Source organism: Cherax quadricarinatus, chromosome 37, assembly GCF_038502225.1.
Source record: "Cherax quadricarinatus isolate ZL_2023a chromosome 37, ASM3850222v1, whole genome shotgun sequence".
NCBI classification, from domain to species: Eukaryota; Metazoa; Arthropoda; class Malacostraca; order Decapoda; family Parastacidae; genus Cherax; species Cherax quadricarinatus.
In genome coordinates, this window is record NC_091328.1 from 2,824,102 (window position 1) to 2,844,587 (window position 20,486).

The 20,486-nt window shown below is 40.7% G+C and overlaps 1 protein-coding gene across 2 annotated transcripts; it reads right to left on the minus strand.

Moving 5' to 3' along the window:
• Window positions 1–10,701: 10,701 nt before the first annotated feature.
• Window positions 10,702–18,613, minus strand: LOC128702760 (carbohydrate sulfotransferase 10-like). Of its 2 annotated transcripts, XM_053797192.2 has the most exons (8): window positions 17,533–18,613; window positions 17,203–17,367; window positions 16,568–16,678; window positions 15,308–15,441; window positions 14,495–14,587; window positions 13,506–13,617; window positions 11,595–11,729; window positions 10,702–10,892 (listed from the first exon to the last, which is right to left on the minus strand). In XM_053797192.2, the coding sequence occupies exons 1-8, from the start codon at window positions 18,364–18,366 to the stop codon at window positions 10,704–10,706; spliced, it is 1,773 nt and encodes a 590-aa protein (XP_053653167.1). In that variant the 5' UTR covers window positions 18,367–18,613; the 3' UTR covers window positions 10,702–10,703. The 2 variants fall into 2 exon arrangements, with proteins under 2 accessions (XP_053653167.1, XP_053653174.1); XM_053797199.2 differs by lacking the exon at window positions 14,495–14,587.
• Window positions 18,614–20,486: the final 1,873 nt, after the last annotated feature.

Genomic DNA, 20,486 nt, shown 5'->3' on the forward strand with positions numbered 1-20,486 from the left:
ATTAAGTTCGGGTCGATCTTTTCTTCGAATACGTGAGATTACCGTTAACTGACACTGGAGATAATCTGCAAGCAAAACCAATATTTGAAGCTAATATTCAGATACACGAATACACAATTAACTTCTGCGGAAAAATTATCTGAAGTCTGTAAGATAACGTTAATATGTACTTCTAAAACATTTAACGACAAGTGCCAAACCCGTATGGGTCATACAGCGCCTAGGTAATTATAAGGCAATTAGATTTAACCCAAGAAGTGAAGGGTAGCTCAAATTCCTTGGATCAGGTTTATTACTACATACATGGGAAATGAACACAGGTTCAATTTCTTAGAGGAGCCCCCTCACCAGCACCAAGGAACCTCCCTTGAGGGGCCCTGGATCAAGAGCCCTACACCAACTTATAGTCAACTTATTTACAACCCTTCAAGGGTTGTAAATAGGTTGACTAGTTTAATTTATTAGTCACGAGGAAGCGATAAACCCGTAGGGCTAATATATTTCCGGGGTAAGGGAGGCAATTAGGTTTGATCCAAGGAAGGGAAGGGTAAACTAGTAAATAACAATATCTAGCAGTAGGTAATATATAGGTTGATACATTATAGCATAACTGAAATGGGAGATAAAACACCTAAGCATCCCCCCCCCCCAGAATCTCCCATTGAAGGGTTAATACCTCTATGGAGTTTTCAAACTGAAACAATGCTCTTTGAGAATATGAATGAGAGTTGATAAAACTGAATGGAATTTAATTCCCGTTCATGGTGGTTAAATTGCACATATCACTTGTTTCTATTCTTACTGTACACCTACGAATGTCTTTCAAACTTACTGCACGTGCTGAGACATCTCCATAATCCGTGACTTTCATCTGTTTGTACAACACTACTGGTTGCCTTAGAGGATAATTAAAAACGTGAAATTAGGATCACAGACAATATTAAATACTGTAGTCGATGCAAGAAATCATATAATAACCCAAACAATAAATTTTTTACTGAACTGTACACTTTTCCTAATTTTTTTTCTTGAAGTATTTATTTTATAAACAGAACTAATAATTCAAAGTTTATTCTTTATAAGGATTACAATGCTGAGTTTACAGAAATTTGGTTATTGTGTGGTTTACATGTAGTAAAATAGTGATTACAGAGTGTACCACTAGAACGCTTAGCATGGCTAGGCATTCCGGGCAGACTTAGTTTTATTCTTAATTGTAAAATATTACAAATTATGAGGTAAGTTGGTATTATGGCTAAGTGACTAAATACTAGTTTGTGAGTTTAGCAATGTGAATGCTTTTGTTTTGGCACAGTACATAGTTTCAGTATTGGAGTATCACAGGATTCATTATTTTAAGATTGAGATTAATATTTCTGTTTATGGTCAAATGAGTGAGTGTAAGTGTGAACCACCAGGTGGTATTCGTGTAGTTATGTAATATGTAAATTTACTGTATTACTCACTACTAAAGTGTGACTAAATAAAAACAAGGATTAGGAATATTTAGCATAAGTTTGTCGACAGAGAAATATTTAAATGTATGGCACAAGAATTAATCATCCAACGAACTATTCGAATTTTAAATCAGTTCATTAAACTGATACAATTAAGTAATATGGTTTTATTACACATGCAAGGAGATAACACTTGAGATATAATGTGTTAGGTAAGAGAACACGTACAATTAATGAGACATTTTATTGAGGGAACGTTTCGCTCACCAGGAGCTTCGTAAAACCGTTACGTTGCCACAATAAAATGTTGGTAATTTTACCATATACGTAGTATTACAAGAACATAATATTCAGTGCAGTTATAATGAGCAAAATCTCCAATTAATAGATGCCAATGCTTATATAAACTACACAAGCATTATGTAGCATAGCAGGTTATCAATTATATATATATATACACACACATATAATTTATAATATGTACAATGATGCGATACACAATTTACCATCAAAACTGTTATTTTACGTATAAATCTATGTTACACTATGTATATACTCTTGCTCTTGTATTCACACGGACGAAAACTTGAAAGCTATACAACGCAAGGGAAATGGGAAACAGTTGGGTTTGATCCATGGGAAAGACATCCATTTCCTTGGATCAAGAACCTTTCGTCGGCATCAAGGCATCCTCTGTGTAGGGATTATCTCTTACGGTTTTCAGTTCATTTTCCCACGAAATTATCCTTAAAATAATAACCCATCTTTTCAAACAGGATTTCCTAATATATCCTGCTGTTTTATTAAGTCAGATTTTGCCGTAGTTTCTGTGACGGATTTTGCTGTAATTTTGCACCAAATTTTGTATTTTTGCGCTAAACCCGTAGGATTATAGAGCATGTGGAGAGGGATGGAAGGTATTCAGGCTCAATTCAGGGAACCGGAGCACAGATCCAATTCCCTAGATCAAGAGCCCCTCACCAGCGTCAAGGAACCTTCAATCAAGGTTCGCTTATCTCAAACATTAAAAATAATTTTCACATCGGAAAAAAAATATTTTTAAGGGGAAGCGCTATAGTCGTAGTTGGTAGATATGCAGGTTTAGCGCTTAAAATGACTTATTATTATAGTTGTAGGGGTCATACAGCGTCTGGGAAATGGAAAGCAATCTGGGTTAAGCCAAGGAAGTGGAGGACAACTCCAATTCCTTGGATCAGGAGCCCGTCACCAGCATCAAGGTACTCGGACATAAATTTGGTATAAATTTCTTTGTTTCTTAAAACTATAATTGATGTTGTTGTTATATCCGTAAGGGAAGCGCTAAACCAGCAAGGTTATATAGCACTTAGGGATTGGGAAATAATCAAGTTTGATCTAAGGTCTGAGATTTTTTTTTAAATTTTAATGTTGGGAGAAGTACTAAACCCGTAGTGGACACGTTTGAGGAATGTGGTAATATAGCACTTGAGGAGTGAGAGGTATTTTTGATCCAAGGATGGGGAAGCTAAGTGTATTTCCTTGGATCAAGAGCCCCTTACTGGCATAAAGAGCGAAAGTTTTTCGTAAAAATATCAACTTGAACTACAAAAAAAATGCGAATCCGACAATTTTTTAAGATATTTTTTAAGTGTCGCATACTAAACAACGTTAGTAAATACATTAGAGTAAATAAAACATTTAATACAAGTGATATAAGAGGTAAGAAGAGAGTAAATGCGAGAGTAACTCACCTTGAGTGTTTTGACGACTGGTACTGAGGTAAGACTGGTGGCGGGCGTCGCTTACACTCACATTACTGCCTCACTCTCACACATCAACACTTACACTCACATTACTGTCTCACTCTCACACATCAACACTTACACTCACATTACTGCCTCACTCTCACACATCAACACTTACACTCACATTACTGTCTCACTCTCACACATCAACACTTACACTCACATTACTGCCTCACTCTCACACATCAACACTTACACTCACATTACTGCCTCACTCTCACACATCAACACTTACACTCACATTACTGCCTCACTCTCACACATCAACACTTACACTCACATTACTGCCTCACTCTCACACATCAACACTTACACTCACATTACTGTCTAACTCTCACACATCAGCACTTACACTCACATTACTGTCTCACTCTCACACATCAACACTTACACTCACATTACTGTCTAACTCTCACACATCAACACTTACACTCACATTACTGTCTCACTCTCACACATCAACACCCACAACATTAAACTACAAACACAATGACAAAGTTTTTAATATTTATTTAGGCTACATTTCGCTCGTCGGGACCTTCATATTATTATTATAATCAAGGGGGAAGCGCTAAACCCGGAGGATTATACAGCGCCTGGGGGGGGGATGTGGAAGGCATTCAGGCTTAATTCGGGGAACTGGAGCACAGATCCAATTCTCTAAATCAAGATTATTATTATTATTACAATCAAGGGGGAAGCGCCCTAAATCAAGAGCCCCTCACCAACATCAAGGAACCTTCCTTGAGGGGGGGACCTTCATAATGAAGCTTGACAAAGCTCTTAACGACAGACAAGTAGCCTACATAAATACTCTTATGTATCCATGCAGCTGCTAATTCTTCTATGTATAGTTATTAATTGATATAAAAGTTTTTAAATAATTCTCATGCAAAAATATATTCCAGAGAAAATATAATCAATTGAAAAGGTCAGTTTAAACTCGGGAGTTATATACGTCAAGTTTTTTATTCATTCCGTTTCGGAATAAAAAGCCTAATTATAATTATTACATGTATGATGATGCGCTGAACCCGTAAGGGTTTTGTAGGGACTGTGGGAATAGGAGACAATTAAGCTTAATTCTAGTAATGGGGGAGTAGCTCTAACTCCTCGGATCAAGAGCTATTTACGAGCGTCGAGGTACCCCACTTGAAGGAAATAATATATTTATCAAATTCAAATGGAACTCTGATACTGGTATATAAATTTTATGTTTATGTTTAGAGGCTAAGCTCCTCTGGTTCTCAAAATTCATAATAAAATATATAAGGTTGATAAATAAATGCTTACACATTCGAACAATTTTATTGTATGGAAAAAAATAAATGGTGAACATACATTTGTAATTAAATTGACATCTCTTTAATGATTTTTTTACACTTTCACAAAGATGTACTCTAATTAAAAAAAATATATAATTATGAAAACGTTTGATATGTTAAACTCGTAGGGGCCGTACAATGCCAGGGGAATGAGAGGTACACGGTGCGATCGAAAGAGGATGAAAATCCAATTCCTAGGATCAGGAGCCACCCACCAGCATGAAGGGTGTGTAAATTTACCTAATTATAATTTAAATTTCAGTGGAAAGAAGGGAGTGGTCTTTCGTATGTTATTCCATGAGTGACTCCATGCTAGGCTTGGTCCAGGCGCAGCCTCACATCACCATAAAGCGCCGTCTTCTTATTAAATATTTCCTTTTTAATATACAGATTTTCAGAAAACTGAGAGTAGTTTTCATTTCAGTATTCCACAATATCATATAATCTACAAAAAATTTCAGGATAAATACAATTTGCTTCCAGGTTCCGTTTTAATCCAAGACTTTTTTTTTTTTTTTTATATTTTATTTAGAACAATACAATACAAGAGATAGATAAAGACAAAAACAGGTCTTACACAGAATAAATCATTAACAACCACACAAACATGAACTTGAGATAACACAAATATCCCTCCTCACCCATACATGAAAACCCCTACACCTATGATAACCAATAAACGACTAATTCCAATTGCATTGTTATATGATTAACAAAACACACCATAATATGCATATATTGTCACTTTGTAAATTATAAAGTAGGACACCTTATACGTTAAATACAATTAACGTAATGTATTGAGAATAAGGTAAAAACAATATGTTCATCAAACACAGAATATATTAATAAACAAGGATCCAACACACTGACCCCTCTACAAGCATCTAAACATGCATATGAATAACATACATAGAACAATGTCCCACTGCAAAATCAAACACATATATAGAGTAGACTCGTCACAAACCATGAATACACAACATACGCCCAAGTTCATACACATTCACCCTCTCATACCAGGAGGCGACCCCGTTTTCACCCCTGACAGCCCATCAACATAACACATTGTACCATCCCTACCCTGCCCCACCCACCTAATTTACAAATTTAATAAAACCTCTAATGTAAGGTCTCGATATCCCTCAGAGAAATCCCGCTCCCACCTCCTCCCATAAAGTTCTCTATTACGGCACAACGTTTTATAAAACGTAACAGCCAATACCCTCCTCTTCACCTCACTTACCTCTTTCCCCCTCATTCCCCACATAATGTAGACATAATCTACCATAATGTACCCCACAGCCCTAATAATACTATCATCCATACCCCCCACATCAAGACTCAATGCCCGCAGAACAGAGAGGTATTGACCACTTATCGTATGCAACACCCTGCTCAACCAACCCCTGACGCTCCCCAACCCCTCACAAAAATATACTACATGGAATGCAGAATCCTCCCCGCCACATATTCCACATACCCCCCCCCCCTCAACCACCCGTCTAGCTCGTAAGACCACTCCCGATGGTAAAATCCCATGCAAAAACCGATACATCACGTCACGTCCACGGGGTTGTAACCTTAACCTACCAAACCTTCTCCATATACATCCCCAGTCATACATGGGGAAAATCCCCTCCACCGGAGCCACAACCCTTTCCGCCGACATCCTACACAGCCTACTTATTTTTACCTTACCCAGATCCCTTACCATCACCACTGCCCTCAAAATAGTTTCACACTCCCTCAACTCCGTCCCAGAAAACATGCGTTTCAATTTATTGTGTACCTTAACCAACCCCCCCCCCCACTCACACCCTCCCTCATCACCTCCCTTTTAATGAAGATACATTTAACCCTCCTCTTTAAGTTCATTAAACCCAACCCCCCCTGACGCACAGGTAACATTACTACATCCCTTCTAAGCCAGTCACAACCTGAACCCCACAAAAATTTAAAAACCCCTCTAAGTATAGTTGCAATTGCCGTCCCCGTTAAAGGGAACACGGCAGCCACATGCCAAACCTTGCTATACAATAAAACGTTAATTACAATGGCACGCTGCACAAGGGTCAAATGATAAGGCCGCAATGCTCCCAATCGACCCAGTATCTTTTCTACCAACCTGACCGAATTATTAACACGTGCAACCTCAAGATCATCAGCATAGATTAGACCACAAATTTTTAATGACATCACCCGCTTCTTTACGACTGCACTACCCCACTCGACCCTCTCCCCCCAAGTTCCTAACCCCATAACCATGGACTTCTCCGAATTTACCCTCATACCAGTCGCACATGCAAACGTGTCGACCACTCCATCTAAGGCGTTTATGGACATCCCCTCTCTAACCAATACAGTGGTATCATCCACATACCCTATGAGAACAGGCCAAACGCCCTCAGTACCCCCCCCAACCCCTTCACTAACGCCCATATGGCGCTCCACCATTCTATAAAAGGGGTCCTGTATGCACGCAAATAAAAGCTGTGACATAGGACACCCCTGTCTAAGACCTCTGCCCATTACAATCCTCCCCCCTAATCTTCCATTAATCTGTACTCTCACCATTGCCCCTCTATATAACGCCTCTACCCATCCCACTATTTCTTCCCCATAGCCCTGTTTCCTGAGGATAGCTCTCAACGCCTCTCGCTCCACCCTATCATAAGCTCCTTGCCAGTCTAGTGCAACCAAACCCCCCCCCTTCCCCCCCTTTTTCTTCCACGAAATCCCTTAAAAGACCATGTCCCACCCCCATAGACCTACCTGGCAACCCAAACTGGGTTTCCGATACAACCCTCCCTACAACACACTTGATCCTATTTCCTAAAATTTTTGCAAATAACTTATAATCCGCGCATAACAACGATATTGTTCTATAGTCCCTGAGCGAACGCTGTTCCTTACCCTTCGGTACCAAAACAACTACAGCTGTTGCCTGTCTGTCACCCAACCTTCCCCTTACCTTCATCAAGTTCAGTAACCTCACCAAAAAACCTTTTATTAACTCCCAATGCTGTTGATAAAACTCCGCCGGCAGTCCATCGATTCCCGGTGCTTTGCCCTTTTGCATGGCACTCAAAGCTCTCCATATTTCCCCCTCAGTTATGTCCCCCCCCAAAGCTTCCCTATCACTGTGTCCTAACCTACATGGCACACTTCCACACACCCTCTCTAAATCCCCTAATCCTACCCCTTCCTCCCTCCAATACTTTTCGTACCACTGATCCGCAAACAACCCCATCCCATCCGTAGTGTGGATAACCTGACCCGCCCTATACCCTCCCACCGACTCAAGAACCTCCAAACATGGAATAGTTGTTGCCTGCCGACGTTGTTTTTGTCTGCGCAACACACACGAAGACGGCCTATCACCCCATAACACCTCCACCCCCGCCATTACTCTCACCGCTTGGAACCGCTCGTCCTGAATTTCTCGCAACCGCTCTTTAAGTATCATAATGTCGTCCATCGGATAGACACCCTCTACTGTCCCTTTTACATAACAACCCCGTAACCTGTCCTCCAAATAATTAATCAACCCAAATTTTAAAGAATTAATCCTTTTCCCCTCCCTCACATAATAATGCCGAATCCGGTCCTTAGCCACACCATCCCACCACGTCACCACGTCCTCCACACCTTGTACCTCCTCAGTTAATCTCTCCCACAGCTCCGTAAAACCCCCCAACCCCTCCTCATCTTCCAACAGACTCGTATTTAATTTCCAATATCCCCTAGAGATACAAGCTAGAGAATCCCACTCTACTTCTGCGACAACCGCCCTATGATCTGAAAAAGCTAGTTCAATAGTACGGACAGACGTTGACAATACCTTATGAGATATATACAACCTGTCTAACCTAGCTGCGTAACCTCGCCTCACGAAAGTATGCTCCACCTCCCACGCTCCCCCACCTACCACATCCCTCAACTGAACGTCCACCAAAAGATTGCGTAATGCTGTCAACATATGCCCCGCCCCTCGTGGTTCCACATCCGCTCTCCTGATCACACAATTCCAGTCCCCACCTACGATGGCCACTTCAGGTAAACCACGGAAAGCAAAAACTAGATCATCACACACAAAATCCCTCTTGACTTTCATATCATTTTCAGCTGGTGCATACACACTTACAAAGGTTACCCTCTGCCCCATCCACCACCCATCCACACGCAACACCCTCCCCCCCCACCCCCTTCACGTCTTTGCAACACAAACGGGCTCGCCTCCTTTATCAATAAACCCACACCACCTTTCAAACGTGCCGATGGCAGAGTCAACACCGTATACCCGTCCACCTCGAGCACTCTACCCTCCCTGAAATTATGCTCCTGTAGAAAGACTACGTCCACTCTGTATCGACGTAAGAGCATACGAAAGCATTCCCTCTTCACACCAGTACACAGTCCATTCACATTCACAGTCATGCACTTAAGGCCTTTCTAAAGCTTCCAACCCTTTCTCCTCTCACCCTTCCCAGGGCCTCTTGCCCCAGGGTCAACATGTGGTTTGTCACCATCCACCCCCCCCCCCTCTTCGATGCCTCTTATCCTGGCTGTCACGAGAATATACATCCTTCCTCCCAGACCTCTGCGCGGGCGTCAGGACATCATCTGAGTCTGACGCAGCCGCCCTCTTCCTCGTAACACTCTCTACCGCCATACTGTCTACCGAAGATTCCTCACAGTGAACATCAACCTCTACTGTGACCTGTCGCACAGAGCTCGGTGACTCCTCTCTCTGCCTGCAGTTGTCCTCCTTCCTTCCCGTGCCTGTCCCGCCACACTCTCCTTTCAACTCAGGCACCATTTCACGGACCAAGCCATTATCCTCGCCCGAAGAAGGTAAAGTTTTCAATACCTCGTCGAGCTCCTCCTCCAGCTCTTGCACCTCCTGCTGAATGAGCACTTCCTCCCCCGTCACCGGCAAAGTGGCCATTATCGGCTCCACACAACTCGTGCCCCGCCCCTCATGCACCACAAGAGACTCTTCTACAATTTCACTCCACAGACGGCCATCACCTCGGTTTCCTTTGGAATTCTCCTCTACGACAACCACACCTGTAACTGGTGCACCACCTGTTTGCGCCGGCGCCCTCCACTGCCTCCCACACGTCGCCGCCATATGGTCATACTCTCCACACAACCTGCATGTCCGACGCTGCCCAGCATACGCCACTAGAATTTGGGTCCTAAACTCCGGCATCACGACGTATGACGGGATCGGGTGCCTCAGTGTCATTTTGAGGGAGAATGTACCCTCCGGACGTCCCACGTACGCACCTGCCGCCCACTTGCCTTGGGTTGCCAGATGCACGGTACCATAAGCTGCAAACACCTTCCGTAAGTCCTCCTCGTCAGCCTCGAAGGGGACATTGCGCAACTTCACCCACGTATAGTGGCGAGAAACGTCTATGAGTCGCACTTTGACAGCTGGAGTTACATCAATACTCACATGCTCAAATTTCGTCACTAACGACTCGTACACAGCCGTCGAATTTAACTTGACGAATAGACGATAGGCCCCATTCAGGGCTACACCATAAACCTCATCATCCTGCACTCCGTACGTTTCTCTGATGATTGCCGGAAGTAACACCTGCGCCGTAGAGGGGGAAATCGCCCCACGAAGCAGCTCCACGCCGACAGTGTTCACCCTACGTCGGATACTCAGCGCCATATTGTTGCTATGAGAGCTCTCCTGACAAAACAGCAGAGGGGTGCTGTGCACAACCGCACTCCACCGCAGTCAGGCAGCTAATGAATCCAAGACTTTTTAAGTTCTGATTATTATGGGAAGGATCTGGGAAATGGAAGGCAATCGGATTAGATGAAGAGGTGAACAATTCCTATTCCTTGGATCAAGAGCCTGTTACGGGCATCATGGAACCACCCTTGAGGGAAATTTGAGTTTAGAGACATTAGCAAAATGAGATGATGTAAAGAAAATAAGGTGACGTAAATAAAATGAGTAACAAAATGGGATGACGGTACAAAAACAGTTGATAACGTTAAGGTCAGATGGCGTTAATGAAATAGAATGACATTAATGAGACGACGTTAATAAAGTGAGATGTGGAAATAATAAATAAGGCACGATGTTTTCTGCAAATCAATGATATGAGTCAAGAAGCTGGACGTTGGACGGGAGCGTCCCTGGCTAAGGGCAGGTACTCCTCCAGAGAGTAGCCAAACAGCTGGAAATCGAGGAGGTAACGTTGATGCAACTGAAGCATCTGGTGGGTGCTAAGCTGCTGGAAGTACTTGTGGTGGCTAGTGCTCGGAGACGACCTCACGTTTCGCTTCTCGTGGACCTGAGAAGCGGAAAGCATAGTTACAGTTTAATATTGGGCACATTCGGAAATATCGTATCGTTTTACTGGGATATTCACTCGAGAAGAGATCTCCAGACTCCTGTGATCACAGGCGAGCGTTACCCATTTAACTAGGCAATAGAGTAGTCGATGGGTAGAACAATCTGCCATGTAAGGTTTTTGTTGTGGAGCCATTTCGCCAGCCAGTGGCTTCCTCAGTCAAATACATTCGAGAAGAATGGTAGTCTGAGGAAGCCACTGGCTGGCGAAACGTTTCTCAATAAAGATCCCTAAACGTTACACAAGTGTCTCATTCACCATGCTCACTGGCCTAGAGTTTTACGACTCACCTGCCATGAGTTCGAGGACCATCCGTACCGTGGTTTACCTCATTCATCAACTTGCTCAGTTTCTAAACCATTTATATAATAACTATCATTAAAGTTCGAGAAATACTGCTCTTAATGTCATTAGTCTAGGATTCAATGCAACCATGGAACATTATCACAAAGGTTCCTCCTTAACCAAGATTCTCTCACGTCAGAGTTCAACACTCTTATAACTATTATCATGGTCATCAAACCTTTTCCCCATAAGGTGTCTCTCCGCAAGCCATTCTCTGTGAAGCTCCTCCACTAGGATACCCCCTCCCTCACAGAGCTCTCAAAGGGCTTCTCTGTCACCACACTCGTCAGGACGTACCTCTTTCAGCTCTTGAAGATCTGCCAGAGTAATAAGGAACCTTTCGTCCTCCTCCATCGTCTCTAGCTTCATGATCAACTGGAAGTCGTGAGCGCAGACGCCACACTGTGCCCAGTATGGCGTCCAACACACCACCTGAAATAGAGAAAAACTTAGTTATTGGAAAGTCTTGGATACTTCATTGGACCCCATTCTTCTCTTTCACAACGATAGAAAAAATATGTGGATCGGTTCAGTAGATGATCATGCATTTTGAGGGCTGTTTGCATGATGGGTGGGGGTCATTCATATAGTGTAAAAATAGGTTTAAACATTATAAAAACACTCCATTTGTGTATTATAGCCAAGCGAGTTGCAGTGTTTACTGTTGACCTCGTAGTAAGCTCTTGCAACAGTGACAAATAGTGGCGGCATACGGTATTGCAGAGTTTTGGATCAATATATGGTTAACCGACATGAGAGAGAGAGCAACCAGTAATGATTTTTTTTTTTTTGCTACTAAGTCATCAGTGATTATAATGTCCCTAGTGACCACTGAGTCTCCAGCAAGCTCAAGGACGATTGTAGATGACTTTAATAAACTTATTATGGTCGACAAAGTGCAAGATGTTCGGTGTAACAAATGGACGGTCTCAAGCCTCTGAGAAATGTAATAACCACACCACTTATGAACTATGTAATTTAAAACCTAACTAAATCAGTTACGAAAACAAAAAGATCTTGTTAGTAAGCTGTAAATCTGAGGCCTTAGCAACAGTGAAAATAGAAGATATAACAACACAATGTGGATGAAAGGACGTCAGTAACCAAGGTCCAAAACGTTTTAATAAAGATGTCCTAAATGCATGAACTTGTGTATGTTCATCCTAAGCAAGAGTGCATAAGTGTTCGCAAAAAAATTCTTAGCTTACGTGAGCTTCTGTCTAGAGGTAAATGTAATAATTCCTTACCTATATATACCTGGTAAGACCTAATTTAGGCTATTTGATCTGAATATATAAATAACACAGATATTAGCACGGTGGAAAGCATGTGAAGAAGGATGACAGAGTTAATCCCAGTGTCAGGAATCTTATTTTAAGAGCGTAAATGAGGTATAAGGAGAGATGAGAATGAAGTACGTATATGAAAGAAAAACACAAATTAAGGGAATACAATTTAGAAAATTTCAAATCAAGTTCGAATTCCGAAAATTAAATTCAAGATTTATTTTGTATTAACTTTAAGATTATTATTATTATAATCAAAAAGAAGCGCTAAGCCACAAGGGCTATACAGCAATTAACTTTAAGATATATATAGGAAAGTAATGGTTCAACAAGAAAGTTGTAGACGAGTAAAACAAGCTGCCAGGAGTGTCATTTAAGGCAACACTGAATTTTTTTTTAAACAGGTGTAGACAGGTCAGTATGACTGATTTTGATTTTCTTTAGCTCTTGTTTAATTGATATACACGAAAGAAACATTTAAATAATATTAAATATTTATACAGAATTATGCATCTAAACAACAGTAAATTGTTTGTTATTAGAAGGGAAGTTTGAATTATAAACTTATGAAATATAATTGGGGTTGCTGTTCTTGCGTTTATCCTAATATTTTCAGTCGTTAATTTACGTCGCTAATTTTGATAGAAAAATACAAAATAACCTGCACATAGAAGAAACTTGTGGCAGCGCTCCGGTCCGACTTGGAACATTAACAAGCCACACTAACACATGAAGGTAAGGGAGCCAGTATTTATACAAGGGGCGGGAGGCGACGGTATTGTACCTCTTTATTCTTTGATAGAACAGTTATTATTTAATGTCCACGACTCTTAAAAACAGTATTTCACTACCTTAATATCTGCCTTTCTAAAATAAGTAATTTCTATACCAGTGGATGCTTGAGAAAGGAATATAATCTTGCCTTCTTCCATTCTTTGAGAGTTTTGAGGTTGGCCGTCGAATCAATGACAAACTGAGTGAACTCCTCGAAGGTCGGGAACACTGACGTCTCGTTGGAGGTCTTCGACCTGTACCTGAACAACAGGAAAATCAAAGTGCTTTGTTGTTATTATTATATTCATGGGGAGGAGCTATGGTAGTAATAGTCAAAACAGCGTCTGGGGAAGGTAGGGAGTATTCATGCTTGATCTAAAGAAGTGGGTAGCTTTAATTCCTTGGATAAAAAGCCCTACATCAGCATCAAGGCATCCTGGTGGACACAATGACAAGCTGCCGACATATGGTTATAAAAACGTGATTGCAAGTGAAGTCCTTTATTAGTACAACGTTTCGCCCAACATTGGGTTTCGTCAAGTACCTAAAATGCTCAGTTGGGTGGAACATTGAACAAATAATAGATTCCACTGCAATCGTGTTATTTTTTATTAATCAAAGCACTCAACCCCTCACTTCTGAAGGGCCACAGTTTTTAAAATGTATTCCTGATGCGCCAGTAAACAAAGCATGATTACATGTGTGAGCTTAGTACTGCCAACACAGATGTCATGATCAACCCAACACAAGAACGAATCTTTATCAAAGAAAACGTGTTGTTCGCGACAAGCTTTATCATGTCATTTGAAAGGAGGACCAATATATAAGCCCATTTGAGTTCGTCTGTGCCACTGATCATTCTTTATTGCATTCTTGCGACTGCATGCTTGTATATCGTTTTGTAGACTAGAAAGAAGAAGGAGGAGGTACAACTGGTGGAAGATACTAAAATATATTATAAAATACCGATAAGTTGATGAGAAAATAGCCTACTGTGTATGCGAAACGTTTCAACAATAATGATATCCAACCTATAAGTATCCAATAATCATTATTTTCCTCTCAATAATTTTCATTTACCTGACAGATTTTTATCTCTTGATAATCGTTATTTACTTCTTGATACTCTTTGCTTACCTCATGATAATATCCAGCTGGAGTTGCCTGAAGTTGAACATCTTCGGCCGAGGAGTAAGAGACGAGAGTTTGTCCCGGTAGGCCGACAGCAGCCTGACATGAACAGGGGCGCAGACGTCAGAAAAAAACAGACAAACTCCTAACCAACCCAAAAACGAACTTAAAACCAGGCAACCTTCGAATCCTTCTTGTATCATTATTAACAACGATTCGATAATGGTTCAAGGCGGACCGAAACGTCCTCTAGTCACAATTATTGAGACAGTTGTGGTACGCTCCAGCCACATTACTGATGTTTATTCTTCAAATAAACGTATGAACATCAGTTCAAATTAGTGAAGCATAGTTTCTGATACAGTGTGTATAACGGGAAGTATGGAATGAACATGATGGAAATATGTATAGTGTGAGAAGAATGTAGATGATCATGGTGGTGGAGTATATGTCCGGTTAGTATTTGAATGATAATGGTAGTCTGGTAGAGGGCATATAGTTAGTTGCGAAATAAGCAGTGATTAAGCAGTGACTCAACTAGCTGCTTGAGCCATGTATTAGACTGGTTCCCTCAATATCAGTTAGTAACCTAAATAATAATAATGACGATATTTATTATTATTGTTATTATATATCAAAAAATAAATTAGTATTAATCAAAGAGAAAAGCTTCGTATCAGTCCTCTAGTCAACTTTATGACGTGACTCTAATAATTATTCAACTCTAGAAGTTGCTCCATTTGGTAGCCAAGACCTACCTGGCAGTCTAACCCACCAAATGATCTAATCAACCTGGCAACCTGAAGCCACCTGACTTACCTGGCGAAAGGATGCCTGACGATGATGACTCTGAGCGCCTCACGGAAGATCCGGTTGCGTTCTCTGGTGCTGTCGGGCGCCGGAAAGAACCGGTAGACGATGGAATGTAGATTTACGTCCACGAACTGTGATTGCTGGCGGTTTGGGGGTAGGAAGGGAGACAAATGAAAGACGGTGGATATAGGAAGTGGAATGAAGAGAGTAGGGGTTTAATTTTATTCTCTGTATCTCAGTGTTGAATTCACATGTGTACCTGCAAGAGCTTGCTGTCCCCAGAGGTTCATAATTCTTCAAGGGTTCACCATACTTCAGTGGTTCAATGTTTCGCTTAGATTATGCAACTCAGTTCTGGTCTTCATACTATGTAATGGATAAATGCATTGAAGAATACACAAATTTTATCCACTGTATAAAGAAAGAAGCGCTGTGGCCAGACTGTGGCAGCAGTAATTATGTAATGTATAAAGAATCTTTCAAACAATGATAAACTGAAGGTTGAACCTTCATTCTTTTTGCAAGAAGTAGAATGAGAGAAAGCATGATCGAAGTAAATAGGTGGAAGACGGGCATCAATAAAAGTGATACAGAGTACTGGTGATAAAAAATCAAGAGAAAACTCGAATTGATTCAATTGTATAACTTCAGATTTAGAAAGGATGTAAGCAAGTACTCGTTCAGGAAGAGAATGGATGATGAGTGGAACAATCCACCAAGTAGGGTCACTGAGGCATACGAGAAAGAAGGATTGGATATGATCAGGACCTGCCTAGCATTGGTTATTACGTTATTGAAGTATCACATCTTGTTTCGCACAAAGATTTACATCATGGGCCAGTAGATATACTGCACCGCTCCTCAATTCTTGTGTTCTTACTTCTACTAGTGGGACTCACCTCTTATGACGTTATCTGCAGATTCATCACCTCACGTCTAGCTCCAAGTATAAGAAAAATTACTGTGACCCTTATGGGTTTAGTGCTAAATTTGATAATAATAATAATAATAATAATAATAATAATAATAATAATAATAATAATAATAATTCAAATGTAAAAGGCCCCATTCTCATGTTTCTGCTAGACAGTGATCGAGAATAAGCAACAAAACGCTTCTCAAGGCTGAGGGACTGACCACCTGAAAACCAGTGATGAAGTCCACCAGGGGACTATCAGTTCTCATAACTGATAAAGTCCCTGGTGGACGAAATGCCTTCTCAATGAAATGCAATAAACGTATATTGTGTCTTATTAACACTCTTACCTCAAACCTGGCTTTGTCTCTCTCCTCCTCTGAGAGGTGGGCGAGACTGGTGTCGTTCTCGCGGTAATGAGCCAGACGAAGGAAGTTTACCATCCAGGTCGTGGACGCCACCTGTGGGAGAAGGACATTGTTGATAAGGCGCCTTGGAGGAGTACCTGCGTGTTGAGGTACCTGGGAGCAGAACATAGTGCTGAATCACCTAGGAACAGGACCTGGGCGCAAAGCTTGGATGTTAGACGATACAAGGAATAGCGAGAATGGGAATATTAAAGACTGGAAAGGAATAGAATACTGAAAATGATTGTAGGTAGACAGGAAGAGGGAGAGGTAAGAAAGGTTAGGTAGATTGATCACTTTGGACATGTTTTAAGGGAGTGGTTTTAGTGACTAGTTTAAAATACAGCTTAATCTTTGCCCAGTTTAACTCGAGTTAATATGAGTTAACCTTCGTAAACCTATCTGAAGCTGACTGAGAATTTCTTTCTTACCGAAATTCACAAGGAGCAATTCATGTGAACTTCGCTCTCCAAACTGGCGAACTGGTTGTATATATATGGAGCAAAGCAGCAACACCCTGATGATGCAACCAGTTTCACTTAGAAAAACTTCTTCCATTATCATTGAAAGAGACGAACCTTGGACATTTGACACCAGACGAGATTGGGCTGGTGCTTCTGGTCCCACACAAGAGTTTTCACAGGCGTGGGCGTGGCGTGGGCAAGGTTATTTTCACACACTTTGCCCACCCTTCGAGCCCGCTCCTCATACACGCTCACACGACCTTCCAGGTACTGACGATCCTGTTGACAAGGATATAGTTTTATGATTGGCGTGTGTAGTTGATCTTCAGATTGTGAATGTCTACCCACGAAGTTACTAGATATGGAACAGTTAAAGATTCTGCAGTGTCAGTTGAATGAGAGTACAGTAATCTCACAACCCCATGAATGTAATAATAATCTGACCTCCGGCGAGTATCTGGAGAAGTTTACGGAAGTGAAGATGGAGGCGTGTGTGGGGGGCAACACAATGGGCCAGTACACGTCCCGCCGCAGAGACACCAAGGGCGAGTCCTTCAGCATCTGCTTCTGTATACTCTTGTTGATTGTGGGGCCTGGCAGCAGTGGGTCATCTTGGGAAAGGTTTTCACGCGAGGCTGTGCCTGGGAGGTCTTGCCCCAGGATCGTCTTGTTGGCGTGATTCATGAGCTCCGTAATGGTGCTGGAGAGATTCTCGTCTTGGTTAGCTATATAGACGCCCTCATGAGGAACAACTGTATTGGGCTGCTCTTCAGTTAGTGAACTGCCACTCAAGTCACTGGTCGACGACTCTTGGGGAGATTTGAGTAATTTAACTAATGGAAGTTCATAATGTGATGTAGTTGTATTTCCAGTCTTATCTTTGAATTCTTCCAGTAATTTAGATCTCTCCTGCGGAAAATCTACAGATCCTTTGCTCTTTCCTTTAGAAAATTCATCTGCTGGAGCATTTTTTAACCATTCGTCGAGTTCGTCGAGAATCAGATTCATGGTCCACTCACTGTCACGATCATACGGAGCATCTTGACTGATCAGCCTTTCAGGGGATGATGAGGTTTCTTGCTGACAAGTGTTACCGAGGCTATTTGATTCACTACAACCGACTGATTTAAGTCGCTCGATGTGAATTCCTGCATTCTCTATCTTGTCTACTGTCTTTGTCTCCCACGCCTTCCAAATATAAAAACTAAGTAGGTGAAAAACCAGGAAAAACAAGGCACTGGCCCCGACAAGGCCCTTCAGACTTCGTCTGAACATCATATTGGCACCTTATTACATTTTAAAGTACTATAACAGTAATTTTATCATTTCATATTTTTCTTCAGTTTGTTTTCTAAGATTCACTTTACACGTCCTGGCCTTTAAATCTTTTCACATGACACATTTAATGTTGTTTATAATAAGCCACCACGAACCATAGAGAGCACCAGAGTCCATCTTTATGCAGCACTAGCAACTGACACATCACAAGATCTTCTAGGAGCCCAGGCAGTCACTGAGGGGCTCGTGTAGAAGGCAGGACGGGCCGGCTACATAACCCTCTCAGTATCACTTCTTGCTCCACTATTTGTTCATTGTAAACCTTTTATACATGAAACAACAAAAATGTGATGGTATAGAGAGCTTTCATAGTAATAAATGCTATGAATGAACAGTATTTCAGCCGTGAGCTCTGCTTAACAGACTAGTGGACACGGTATGGAATTATGTGCTGGGAGTGTCTGGTAATTCCAGACTCGCCTGGTCCCGTTATTCACTACCAGGTGAGGCGATGCACCCACACTGTTTTAATTTATACAGATCTTGGACAACTTGTTGTTTTACGAAAAAAAACATAACATCCGTTAATTTACTATATAAATAATATAATTTAGAAATAAATGATCACCGTAACTTCATTCACTGATAACCACTTATACTACTACACTACACCTATTTCTAATGAAGCAGAGGCACCACCACAGGTTCATGTTGTAGGTCACATTTAGATGCAGCAGTAATGTAGCTGCAGTCAGACTCTGACCCCACCCCGGGTGAACACACACACACACATACATAATATATATATATATATATATATATATATATATATATATATATATATATATATATATATATATATATATATATATATATATATATATATATATATATATATATATATATGCAATAAGATCACAGTAAACAGGTGATTTCAGAATATGCAAAACAACTACTCTGAAAAAATAGAGAAATTCCAAGCGCTTTCGTAACTACTCACATTATCAAGGAACTATGAAAGTAAAGCATCCAAGGAAGCTATATAAGGGGTCTGGCCAACACCTCACTATCAGATCCCACAACGGTTAAACACCTGACGTGCGCCGGCCCAACTGGACAGGTCCTTTGCACAACCCACCAACAAACTATTCTACCCAAGAAAATTTTTAAACATTATTATTTATCCAGTGTATTATTAAATTCTTCCCAAATTCTATTAATTGTAAATGGATCTAATTTATATAAACCAAAGGAAATATTCATATTATCGTCAAAACTGCTTTTTATGAAACAGGATTCAATTATATTCCTGTCGACCATGGACTTGCTTGATACTACTTTCTCAACTTTTTGAAAATCAATTGGATGGTTAAAATCTCTTACATGAATAAATAGAGCATTGGAATCTTGTCCAGTTCTAATGCTATATTTATGTTGTTTTAGTCTTAGTTCGAGATTTTTACCAGTTTGACCGTAATAAACTTCATCGCAAATTTTACAAGGAATCTTATAGACACATAAATCAGCATTTTGGGGGGAATTCTTTATCAAAAGTTTTTTTTACTGTATCAAGATTTTTGAATACAACTTTAACATAGCATTAGAACTGGACAAGATTCCAATGCTCTATTTATTCATGTAAGAGATTTTAACCATCCAATTGATTTTCAAAAAGTTGAGAAAGTAGTATCAAGCAAGTCCATGGTCGACAGGAATATAATTGAATCTTGTTTCATAAAAAGCACTTTTGACAATAATATGAATATTTCCTTTGGTTTATATAAATTAGATCCATTTATAATTAATAGAATTTGGGAAGAATTTAATAATACACTGGACAAATAATGTTTAAAATTTTTCTTGGGTAGAATAGTTTGTTGGTGGGTTGTGCAAAGGACCTGTCCAGTTGGGCCGGCGCTCGTCAGGTGTTTAACCGTTGTGGGATCTGATAGTGAGGTGTTGGCCAGATCCCTTATATACCTTCCTTGGATGCTTTACTTTCATAGTTCCTTGATAATGTGAGTAGTCACGAAAGCACTTGGAATTTCTCTATTTTTTCAGAGTGGTTGTGTTGCATATATATATATATATATATATATATATATATATATATATATATA

Excerpts from the sequence above, each read along its gene's own strand:
- LOC128702760 (XM_053797192.2), bottom strand. The coding sequence starts at position 18,366 with ATGATGTTCAGACGAAGTCTGAAGGGCCTTGTCGGGGCCAGTGCCTTG. Across the intron at positions 14,588-15,307 it reads GTCAGGCATCCTTTCGCCAG|GCTGCTGTCGGCCTACCGGG; the intron begins GTAAGTCAGGTG and ends TGTTCATGTCAG. Across the intron at positions 10,893-11,594 it reads ATCTTCAAGAGCTGAAAGAG|GTCCACGAGAAGCGAAACGT; the intron begins GTACGTCCTGAC and ends TCCGCTTCTCAG.